This window comes from Populus nigra, chromosome 3 (assembly GCF_951802175.1).
Source record: "Populus nigra chromosome 3, ddPopNigr1.1, whole genome shotgun sequence".
NCBI lineage: Eukaryota > Viridiplantae > Streptophyta > Magnoliopsida > Malpighiales > Salicaceae > Populus > Populus nigra.
In genome coordinates this window covers 4962096-4974222 of record NC_084854.1, presented here as the reverse complement: position 1 = coordinate 4974222, position 12127 = coordinate 4962096, and the positions used below count along the sequence as shown (strand labels likewise).

The following is a 12127-nucleotide window of genomic DNA, read 5'->3' as shown; positions in this document are numbered from 1 at the left end:
ATCTTATCAAGTTTTGTAATTTGTTGCCTATAAACACGAACGAGAGTAATTATCTTTCTATGCGTCTTTCACTCACACGTGGATCCAATTTGACATCTTTATCTTCCTCCTCCCCTGTTAAAATCTCAGAGTGAGATCCTTCGTCTAATTTCTTTTCTCCACAACTCAACTCTCTTTTTCTTCTTCTTGTACAAAGAATACAACAGAGCTCAAGTTTCAAGCTGTAGACGACAGGTCATCGATATACTTCTCCTCTTCCTCAAGCATTGGTTATTTTTTATGAACAAGCATTACAAGGTCCGTATGATTTTCTTTTCTTAACTCAATTTTTTTCTGAATGGCTGATTTAATTTCAAATCCGATTCAGATCTCGAGTTACCAGATCTATTTTCAATGCTGTTTGATTTTTAAAATAAAAAATAAAAAAATTTATAAAAGTGACGTCATTCCTATCAACATAATCGTCATAATTTTTATTTTATTTAAAGGCTATGTTGTTGGAAACACAATTTTGGTAAAGGAAGTATCTTGATGAGGTTTGTGAGAATTTCATACTATAACTAGGCTTTTCATAGTTGCATTCTAAGCTAGTAATTGGCGTGCAAAACAAGTCCCTCGTATGAATAAAGGATCTTTCGATTTTGAAGCTAATAAATAAGTTAAAATATATAAAAATGATGAAATGTGTGTGAAAAAAGGTCAAGTGAGCTTCTCTACCGGTAAGAAGTGATTTATGATATTTATAAATATTAAAGGTAATGTAAGCTTATTTGATGGAGAAAAAAAACAAAGAGGGAACATTTTATTACATATAAAATTGAGTTATTGATTGATGTGTTACGCTTATTATTAATAGATAAATTGGTGATTAAAAGTAAATCATTAATAAAAAAAATAATCAGACTTGCTATTAATAAATAGATTAATAATTAAAAGTAAGTCATTAATAAAAAATATAACTAGACTAGAAAAGTAGGTGTATAATCAAACTTAAAGATAATTATCGATGAAGAAGAATAAATATACAATCAAGCTTAAAAATAACTATTAATGAAATGAAACATTTTATTTCATATAAAATTGGGTTATTGGTTGATGTATTACGCTTACTGTTAATAAATAGATTGGTAATTAAAAGCAAGTCATTAATAAAGAAAGTGACCGGACTTGTTATTAATAAATAGATTAGTAATTAAAAGTCAGTCATTAATAAAAAAAAATGACTAGACTAGAAAAGAGGGTGTATAATCAAACTTAAAGATAGTTATCATGGAGGAGAATAAATATATAATCAAGCTTAAAAATAACTATTAATGAAAAGAAATATTTTATTTCATATAAAATTGAGTTATTAGTTGATGTATTATGCTTACTATTGATAAATAGGTTGGTAATTAAAAGTAAATCATCAATAAAGAAAGTGACCAGACTTTTTATTAATAAATAGATTAGCAATTAAAAGTCAGTCATTAATAAACAAAATGACTAGACTAGAAAAGAGGGTGTATAATCAAACTTAAAGATAGTTATCATGGAGGAGAATAAATATATAATCAAGCTTAAAAATAACTATTAATGAAAGGGAACATTTTATTTCATATAAAATTGAGTTATTGGTTGATGTATTACGCTTACTATTAATAAATAGGTTGGTAATTAAAAGTAAATCATTAATAAAGAAAGTGATCAGACTTGTTATTAATAAATAGATTGATAATTAAAAATCAGTCATTAATAAAGAAAATGACTAGACTAGAAAAGTGGGTGTATAGTCAAACTTAAAGATAATTATCGACAGAGGAGAATAAATATATAATCAAGCTTAAAAATAACTATTAATGAAAGAGAACATTTTATTTCATATAAAATTGAGTTATTGGTTGATGTGTCATGCTTACTATTAATAAATAGGTTGGTAATTAAAAGTAAGTCATTAATAAAAAAAGTGACCAGACTTGCTATTAATAAATAGATTAGTAATTAAAAGTAAGTCATTAATAAAAAGAATAACTAAACTAGGAAAGTGAGTGTAGTCATTATGGTCACTCTCTTTATTAATAACTTATTTTTAATCATCAATCTATTTATTAATAAAGAGACTGACTAGACTAGGAAAGTTGGTGTATAATCAAACTTAAAGATAGTTATTGATGAAAGAGAATGAATATATAATCAAGTTTAAAAATAACTATTAATAAAAATCAAAATCAAACAAAAAAAATACAAATTTAAGTTTATAGATAATTAGGGGTGAAAAAGTTAGCCAATTCAAGAAAAAATTATTTATTATCAAGAGATGGTGGTCATCAACCAATTTATAGCTCAAAGGACTTTCCCATCATCACATGAACCTCCTTAGCCAAGAAACATATGTATAAATTGCATATATCGAGAATAAACTCCTAGGATGTTTATTGCAATTTCATTCTTTTTTATAAGATATTGTGAAGTGCTTTTATTTTATATGTAAGCTCCTAAGAAATTCTAAAATATATAAAATTAAAGTAAAATTAATAACAATTTATGTAATAAATAGAGAAAATCATGAGGACAATACACTCGCCTTGAACCACCTTCATCAATCATCATTCCAATGGGCAGTAATAGGTTCGTAGGTAGTAAGCAAAACCCTCTAAAGCCTTAATATAGCTTTCAACATTCCATGTAAGTGTTTGCTCATGGATCGTCTCTCAATATTGTTGTAAATCATATTTATTTTATCTATTTTTTCTTTAAATTATAGTTTTTAAATCCAGCCTAGTTCAAGATTTAGATTTCGAGTTTTGACAGGGTCACCGGGTTAGCTGGGTCAATTTTTATTTTTAAAAAAATTCAAAATGACATCATTTTAGCAAAAAAAAGTTAACGGGTTGCAACTGGGTTTTGCCGAGTCGCAAGGTCAATCTGCCGGGTCAGCCGGGTCACATCTGGTCATGACTTTTTCTATTTTTTTATCAACCCGACCCAGTTCCAGCCCCGGGTCGTTCGGGTCTCGGGTCGACCCGCCAGACCGGGCTGGATTTCAAAACTATGTTTTGAACACAATAAAATACAAGAATATTATAGTTATTTTCTCCATATTAATATTTTTAGTATCACTTGATCCTTCAATATCTTGAAACAATAAGTAAAGAATATTAAAAGTATATCTATATATTTCTAAGTCACTCCATGCATGCAATATCACTTGGCAATTATCATGCCACAATGTAAGCTATTGGATTATGTCTATGTAGCTCCTTTATCAACCTCAAAATATGCCTCTAAATGACATGCATCAACACTAGTAAAAAATTTAAATGTTTTTTCCTTAAAACGTGTCTACCAACACCTCTATTGAAAAATTGATGAGTCATTACTGTTTTTATCATTATTATATTAAGAAATAAATTTAGTAAGATAAATTATATTCTCTTATTAATATATACTAATTATAAATATAATATCAAACAAACAAAATATATGACAGCTTTATTGAGAATGATGAATATTTAATATACATATCTAATTGAATTAAATAATTCATTTTAGATATGCTCTTAAGTAATAAAACATATAAACATTAGAAAAAGCAAGAGCTAGAGAGCAGATATAAATAAGATTAGATATTTTAATACCTTATTTATTGCATTATAAAAAATTATCTTATTTTTCAATAAGTTAACTAATTACTCGGAGATTAATAGTTGTGAAAATTAATTATAATTTAATAAAAAATTCACTTGTCATGTTATAAAAGAAAAGGACCTTATTTAAGTAATAAAGCATTCATTTTTAAGTGATTATGAACTAAAACGTATAAGCACCGTAAACTTCATCTAATTAATTTCGTAAACTAGAAGCATTATAATTATAGTCCTTTCAAATAACCATAGCAAACAACTATGTAATTGATTGTAAATGTATTGTCTCCAAAATATGTCTAGAGGCTATAATTGAATTCTTTTTAAAAAAGTCAATAAATAGATTCAAGAAACGATACGTCGTCGGAGATTTTGTTTTCCGTTGGAGAGCCCACAAAAGAATAAACCATTAAAACAAAATAGAAATCGGCTGGCAGGAATCGGAGATTCCCTCAATCTTGCTCCTCTCTACTCCTCCCTGTCTAATTATTTTATTATATAGCAAACCTTTCAAAGCCAGATCCCAATCAAGCATCAGCAATCGCAGAAGAGACTGAAAGGTCAGCCACCAACGTCACTTCCTATGCTCTTTAAAATTTAGCAGATACTGAATCCGCATTGTAGTAATGTTTTGATTTTCCTTTTTTTAACTTGCAGGAGGTCTGTATCGATAATGTCAGGGGAGGAGAGATGGTGTGTGGTGACTGGAGGCAGGGGATTTGCAGCCCGCCATTTAGTAGAAATGCTAATTCAATACGACATGTTTTCGGTTCGTATAGCCGATTTGGAACCCCAAATTACCCTCTCCACGGAGGAGCAAAATGGAGCCCTCGGTCACGCCTTGAAATCTGGCCGTGCTAACTATGTCTCCGCCGATCTCCGTGATAAACCTCAAGTACTCAAAGGTTACATAATCACCATCTCGATTGATTTTTAGCTAATTAAGTAATTTCAAGCAATCTTTTTATTTTTATTTTTATTTTGGTTTTTTCAGTTATTGAAGGAGCTGAAGTCGTGTTCCACATGGCAGCTCCTAATTCGTCTGTTAATAGCCAACAGCTTCACTACTCTGTCAACGTTCAAGGTTAATACCTTTTTTTTTTGCTGCCTTGAGTTTGATTTATGAAGTTCCTGGTTTTTTTTATTTTATTTATTAGGTCCCCCCCGCCCCTGTAATTTATGTAGGAACAAAGAATGTAATTGATGCATGTGTGGAGCTAAAAGTGAAGAGGCTTATCTATACAAGCTCAGCAAGTGTGGTTTTTGATGGAATTCATGGAATCATTAATGGAGATGAGTCGTTGCCTTATACAGATAAGGTATTAGCAATACTGGTATTGTTCGGTTGAATTTGATTTGGGATTAATGAATTGCTTAGCGGAGATGAATCTTTTTCTTCTTCTTTAAACTGTTTCAGCCTCTCGATTCGTATTCAGCGACTAAAGCAGAAGGTGAGGCTGCGATTCTCAAGGCCAATGGTACTAATGGACTGTTGACATGTAGTTTACGGCCTAGCAGCATATTTGGCCCTGGAGATAGGTTGTTTGTTCCATCTTTGGTTGCTGCTGCAAGGGCTGGGAAATCAAAGGTAAATATTTCTTTTAAGTAAAAATGTGATATAACTTATTAGGATTTTTAAGAGATAATGTGTGTGTGCAGCCATGCACAGTGCGTGACCAAATGCTATTTGAAGATGATCACTAAGTACTACAAAATTCGTGGATTGTTTCTGAATATCTGTTGGTTACAGGTTTCTATGAACTTATTAAATGTCTTCTTATTGTGCTAGTAGTTGGAGTGGAAGAAATAAGTGTGCTCTAAATGAAAAGTCAATGTAGCTTTGAAGGAGGTTGAACTTTTATTGAATACTTTTTCATGCTTTTCATGCTAGTTTCCTGCAGTCAGATTATCAGTTTGGATGGCTAATAAAGTTATGTTGACCTGAATTCTTATTGAAAACCATGCTAATATATTAGATATGATTTGCAAAATTTTATTCTAGACCAAAAATTGATGTCCATAGCCATCAAATTATGTTCCATACTCTCTTTTGCATTAGCCATCTGCCATGCACATATTTAAGTTACTTTTATTCCCCGTTGCTGCAGTTCTATGCAGTTACTGATGCATATGTGGTATGTTTCTTTCATTACATCCAATGCTCATCTTTCTTCCTTTATTATTGTTTGAGCAGTTCATGATTGGTGACGGCAATAACATATACGATTTCACATATGTTGAAAATGTGGCACATGCCCACATATGTGCCGATCGAGCTCTAGCATCAGAACAAGAGGTTGCAGAGAAAGCAGCTGGGCAGGTGCCATCTTTTTCTGCTTTTCCATTTTTCTTTCAATAACATGTGTGCACGCCATTAACTTTTCTTGTTATCTCTTCTATTCAGATCTATTGTTGTATATAACTAAAGGATTGCAAGAACAAAGTTTGAGTCAGGAGATTATTCTAATTTTCAATAATTCTATTTCTTATCTGCGAAGAGTACACTTGCTGCTTATAACTTCTATCTCGTGTTTGAGTCCTGCAATCGTATTCTAGTTTTGTAAGTTCATTCCATGCATGAATTGACAGAAAGACACTAGTTTGGTTGGTACTTGCATGCAAGATTATATTCACAATTTTAGTTGGAGATGCTCTGGCCAGTGAGATTTCATAGACACTGCAAATGGGACAGATATCAATATTTATTTGGCATAAGAAAATCAGGTGAAGATAATTGGTCCTTGTCTAGCTGTGTGCAGATAGTATCAGTTCATTTTCTGCAAGTCACATGGCAGAGATATGTTAATAAGGAAGATGGATGGCATGACTAAGAGAGGATACAAGGTAGATTTGGTCAACTAATTTCTCTGTTGAAACCAGGCCTAAGAAGACAATAGCCACATTTGTCCATGAGGACCATGACAGCATATTCTTGATACGCAAGCCTCTACCTTGGCTGACAAGCCAAAACTTTTAAACCTTCCTGTGTCAAAGTTGGACTGAAAGTGGCGAAGTCACCTTGAAGGCTTGAACCTTCCTGGTCACTTTGATTCAGGAAGACATAAAGATCGAAGTGCATCATCTACATCTCACCCTTTTTCATGTAGGAAATTGATATGTAGGATGTCATGCAAAGCCATATGAAGTCCTTGAGAGAGCCCTTTACCTGTAGTCTAAAGGAAATCCCCTTTTAACTTCTAATTCATATGCTGTGTGATGATATGAAGAGAAATAATATCTTCTCGATGCTTTATCATGTTAGCTTTAACAAGAACTTGTGCGACTGCGACATGGTTCATATCAATCCAGATTCTGAAATGCTTCAGAAAATGCTGGAAAACAGAATAAGTGAGAAGGTTCTTGAGGGAAATTGGGAGAAGGTCCTGATTATTCCATGATGACTTGCTTTCTATTTTTTTCTCTTAAATCAGGGCAGTGTCATGCTTTGAAACTGTTATTTGCATGCTGACGTGATCCGGAGATTGCTTATAGCTAAACTAGATTAGATTTGCAGGCATATTTTATAACCAACATGGAGCCCATAAAGTTTTGGGAATTTACATCACTTATATTGGAAGGCCTTGGCTATGAGAGGTACTCCTTTTCTCTTAACTCTTTTCATTCGCCAGTTGTGTCCAAATGCTTATTTGTATCTCATAGTTTGATCAAATTACTCAGTTGTTACGAAGTGTTTGCTTTTCCTTTCCTCTCTTCCTAGTTTTGTTATCCTGATTTTTAACTGTTTCTCTCTCTAGTTTTCAACAAATAAGATGATTTATGTTTTTGCCTTGGCCATTGTGTACATTTCTTTCCTTTTGAACCTCCACATTGGTCATATCCAGTCGAGTCATCCTCGTCTTGTATTAGGGTGTTGATTTTAAGTCAGTCTAGAATCATATGGCATGCTTCTTAGATGCAACCTATTTCATATTATTAAAAATAGATATGGCACATTGTAATTGAATGTAATGTAATAAAGGAAGGAGATGCTACTTCTTTTCTTCTCCATCCATTTTGTTGCATGAGATTTCAGTACCTTCTTCCCAACATAGCATAGCATTCTGTATGTTTTTTTTAAATAAACAACTGTTATTGTTTTTTTTTTTGAGTTGGGGGAAGGAAGTAGGAATAAAGTATTTTCTCTCTTTTAATTATGAAAATAGAATTTCTTCATAAACAATGCAATAATAAATGTTTCATTTTAATTCATTATGTCTCCTTGTATGCAGGAAATTAGAAACAAAAATCATTGTCTCCTTGTATGCAGGAAGCTAGAAACAAAAATCATTCATGTATTTGCTAGTCCACAATTTCTGCTATCTGAATTGTTGTAGTTTGCAGACCAAGAATAAAGATTCCCGCCTTTGCTGTGATGCCGATTGCACAAGTGATAGAGTGGATATATAAGATATTTGGCCCATATGGGATGAAAGTTCCGCAGCTGATACCTTCAAGAATTAGACTACTCTCATGCAGCAGATCTTTTAATTGTTCAAAAGCAAAGGATAGACTTGGTTATGCACCTATTGTACCACTTGAGGTTTTCCAACATCCCATGACAATTTGCTTTTCTGCATGACATGATCTAGAATTATTTGGTAGTTTTCACAAACTTTTGTTGAGATTTGCTACACCTTCCAAATAGTTTATACAGAACCTTAATTAGATGTTGCTATAAAAAATTAGATTTAAACCCTGCATTAAGTGTTAAATGTTTCCATTCTAGTTTCTCAGTTTCTCTTACAACATTGTTATAGTAAGTTTAAACACTTTGAATAGTTATTCTAACTAGTTTGAAAGTCCATCGCAAGAAAAAATATTTTTATATGTTTTGGGCATTCTGAGTTGTTCAGATTTTGTAACACCATCTTACCTGTCAGCACAGCTCTCACTCAAACCTGAATGTCAATCGATAAATGCTTTTATCCTTACTAGCTGCTCAGATCCCATTGTCACTGTTGTTGCAGTCAATGTAAATGCTTTGTACTGTTATTCTAACTTGCTTGAAGGTCCACAGATACATTATTCTTATTATGTTTTGTGCATTTTGAATAGTTCAGATTTTGTAACGCAATCTTAGTGGTCAGTACAGCACGCTCTCTAACTTGAATGTAGATTGGATGAATGCTTTTACCAACCACCAAACATAAACACCAATTCAAAATGCATGCTATACTACCTTTTTTAATTCCACTACAATTGGATTGGTAATTTTTCTTGTGGTAATGTGATTATGATTTTTTGCAGGAAGGCTTAAAAAGGACGCTTGAGTCATATCCACACTTAAGGGCTGAAAATCAACCTAAAAGAGAAGGGCCATCTAAAGCCTCCATATGTCTTGGAAGTGGAAAGGGTACAAGTCATCAATTTCTGTTCTTCGTCATATTTTTTATGTCTGGCTCTACCGGATTTTAGCTCCCTGAAAGCATTTTTACACTATGCTGTTGAATGCCGAGTTCTATATAGAACTGAAATCGACCAGAAACTTGTGTACGAATCACCCATTGCACGCTTATAATGCTGGCTGCATTTTTATGGATGCTGAACTGTTGCAAACATTAAACAATGCAACTGGGAACATTGAAAATAGAAAAAGTTTGTGCCGAACCATGGATTTGGTATTTTAACAAGTGATTGTAGGTCACAAAAGATGAAAGGATTGAGGGGTTTGAGCTGGTTTCCACATGCCTGAAAATGATAGAATTGGGCATTTCATTTTTCTTTCACTTTAAGGTAACTTGATGAATTTAAAATGCAGAATAGGAATGTTAGCAATTGAAAGTTGTGGGGACATCATACCATGCATATTTTTTTTTGGTGTGGAACAAGTTGATATCAGTCTTTCCAGTTATCTCAACACTCATCTCTCCCCCCCCCCCCCCCTTCTCTGTGGATGTGTGTGAACTTTACCATGTATTGGAACTAATATATTTTCAGCTGTTGCCATTTTCAGTTGCTGATACACTACTTTGGAAGGATAAAAAGCAGACATTGATAACATTGTTAGTTCTGGTTGCAATTTACTACAACTTCATTGCTTCTCAGTCCACTATTGTTACTGCTGCTTCAAAGCTTCTCTTGGTGGTATCAGTCTTCTTGTTCATCCATGGAAATTTACCAGAGAAAGTGTATGCATGCCTGCGTTCCTTTTTCACTTGTCAATAAGCCAATCTTTTGTTTCTTAAAGAAGCATTTTTTTATCACTTAAGAATATGATATCTATAAGCCACATCCTGAATCCAAAGGTCCAAGTGTTTTACATGTGGTGCCAGTGGTTCCTTGCATGTGGTTCTTATCACATTTATCTTTTCTGGGAACAAATTTTCCACTATTAAAGAATATAATGAAACATGTGAAGTTTTGGGTTTTCAACATCATAATCTATTAGCTGAAAATTCAGAAAATTGCTTGCTCGAATTTCGAACACCAAGCATATCCTAAATCTTCTGATACAGTGGGGGACTGACAGAAGGTCACTGCTCTTTAATCGAGGAACATCAGTTCTGTATAGTAAAATTTTCTTTTTGGTGCAGGTTTGGATATACAATTGAAAAAATTCCCATGTCATATTTCAACTTGTCAGAGGAGAGGTCGCACCAAACTGCCCTTTCAGTGGCTTCATCATGGAATGCTGCTGTTAATGTTTTAAAATCTCTTTGCAAGGGAAATGACTGGTCATTATTCTTCCAGGTATTCACTGTTCCTTACAAGTTTCTTATTACAAGTCTTATTCTGAAGTGTAGTAAATTCATATTTGGATTTGCACATTCTTTTCTTAGTTCAGAAACTGTTGTACATCTGCATGCTAGTTCTGAACAGGGTTTGCATGTACAGAATGCAAAGATACTAAACTGATAATGTAAGAATAGATGCTTTCATGTAATGAAAGCTTCCGTCCGATACTTGATACTGCTAAACGACAATTTCTTGCTTGAGATATCGTTACTTTATCGAACATGTAAAATAACAAGCCCTACCGCCTGATTGCTATAGCTATGAGCTCCTACATTGGAATTGAATCTTGCATTATTTAACTAAATGCATTAAATATGTAATTTTGTTCTTTAAGTTACAGCAGAAATAAGTTCTGTTACAAATTTTATTGTGCTTTTGAAGTGCTTGATTTTACCTATTCAAAGATTTGGGTAGTTTAGCCATTCTTGTTTAAAAGTTGGGATGCCATGTGCCATTTGCTAAGGTTTTCCATTTGTAATGGAACAGGTGGTGATATCACTATTGATTCTTAGCTTCCTTGGAGCCATTTCATTTCAGACCTTATTTATTATAGGTACGCTCTCTGCTGTTCTTGTATGGGCATAAATATGCAGATATGCAATTTTCCTTCTTTCAATTTTCAACCCTATAACCTTGTGGCAGTTACATCAAGACTAATACTTTAAATTGAAAAGAGCAAGCCATGCCAAAAGTTTTGACATGACCTCTTACCTGTTATAACTGTCTTTAAGTACAATTTAATCAGAATTCTGCTTGCCCCATTTAATTATATTCCAGATGCAACCTTTTTACCAGAGTTTCTTCTTGTCCTGCTCCGACTACCATTATATGTATAATTTTTTAATGTCTTTTTTCTTTAATCACAGCAGTCAGTTTGAATAAGTGTGGTTTTGTGCTCCGTTTATTATTGCAGGACTTCCTGTTGCTTTTGCTGCATTCTATTTGTATGAGAAAAACGAACAAGCAATTGATTCTATGTTTTTGGAAGCTCTCTCTTTGGGTTGCAAAATGAAATCTGATATCACCAAAAAGGTAGTTGGTTCCAAGAAGAAAGATTGATGGCTGACTTCCATTTTTTCATCCGCATGCTTGTATTGTGTCTGGTACGGACTGGACTCTCTCACTTGGTAGTGTATTGTGTCTGGTACCGACTGGACTCTTTCACTTGGTAGTTTGATTTTGAAATGTGGGGGTTGTCATACGGTTTTGGGTTAGATGCAATTCTGCTCATGTTTGTCTATAGAGAATCCTTTGTGGAAATAAGCTACTCCTGTTTTGTTTTATAACTTGAATTATACATGGGAGCTGACATGGATATTATTCTACACTGATTTTTCTTGTTGATTAACATGCAATTTTTCTTTGTTTTAATGGAAACTGCATTAAAACTTGCTCCAGAAATTTTTATTCTTCAATTTTGAAGAATATGTTGCGGTAGTTTGTCTCTTCCACGTTGTTCCATACAGTTTGCCTGCATGTTAAACAGCATTGATTATGGAGCATGGAACATCTCTCAAGTCTTGGCTTTGAGCTTCTTTCTTCTTCAATCTTAAGCACGGACAAAGGGAAACTTTATTTGGTACATAAAATGGAAAGGTAGGTAAGTTATCCATTAACACATACCGGCAAAATGACGCCTCTTTGTGCACGGCCAGCTAAACACCGCAACTAAGGAATTTTTTTTATTTTAATATGTTAATGTTAATAATAAATTTATGTAATTTAAAAAATATTGAATAAGTTCTAAAATAAGATGGTAATGGGTTTAA

The 12127-nt window shown here is 33.1% G+C and overlaps 1 protein-coding gene across 3 annotated transcripts; it reads left to right on the top strand.

Annotated features, from left to right (window-relative positions):
- The first annotated feature begins 73 nt into the window (after window positions 1-73).
- LOC133689691 (3beta-hydroxysteroid-dehydrogenase/decarboxylase-like) lies at window positions 74-11729 on the top strand. 3 transcript variants are annotated; one of them, XM_062109679.1, is made up of 14 exons: window positions 74-297; window positions 4126-4183; window positions 4281-4528; window positions 4618-4707; window positions 4809-4942; window positions 5041-5211; window positions 5818-5943; window positions 7138-7217; window positions 7965-8163; window positions 8871-8976; window positions 9577-9751; window positions 10157-10313; window positions 10845-10911; window positions 11272-11729. In XM_062109679.1, exons 3-14 carry the CDS (start codon window positions 4297-4299, stop codon window positions 11415-11417), a joined length of 1683 nt encoding a protein of 560 aa, XP_061965663.1. In that variant the 5' UTR covers window positions 74-297; window positions 4126-4183; window positions 4281-4296; the 3' UTR covers window positions 11418-11729. The 3 variants fall into 3 exon arrangements, with proteins under 3 accessions (XP_061965663.1, XP_061965664.1, XP_061965662.1); XM_062109678.1 differs by lacking the exon at window positions 74-297 and having other exon boundaries at window positions 3876-4183; XM_062109680.1 differs by lacking the exons at window positions 74-297; window positions 10157-10313; window positions 10845-10911; window positions 11272-11729 and having other exon boundaries at window positions 3844-4183; window positions 9561-9719.
- Window positions 11730-12127: the final 398 nt, after the last annotated feature.

What these genes read in the sequence shown, in the direction of transcription:
- LOC133689691 (XM_062109679.1), top strand. Translation starts at nt 4,297, where the DNA reads ATGTCAGGGGAGGAGAGATGGTGTGTGGTGACTGGAGGCAGGGGATTT. An exon ending in TAAACCTCAAGTACTCAAAG is followed by an intron (nt 4,529 to 4,617) that starts GTTACATAATCA and finishes TGGTTTTTTCAG; the next exon opens with TTATTGAAGGAGCTGAAGTC. An exon ending in CTACTCTGTCAACGTTCAAG is followed by an intron (nt 4,708 to 4,808) that starts GTTAATACCTTT and finishes TAATTTATGTAG; the next exon opens with GAACAAAGAATGTAATTGAT.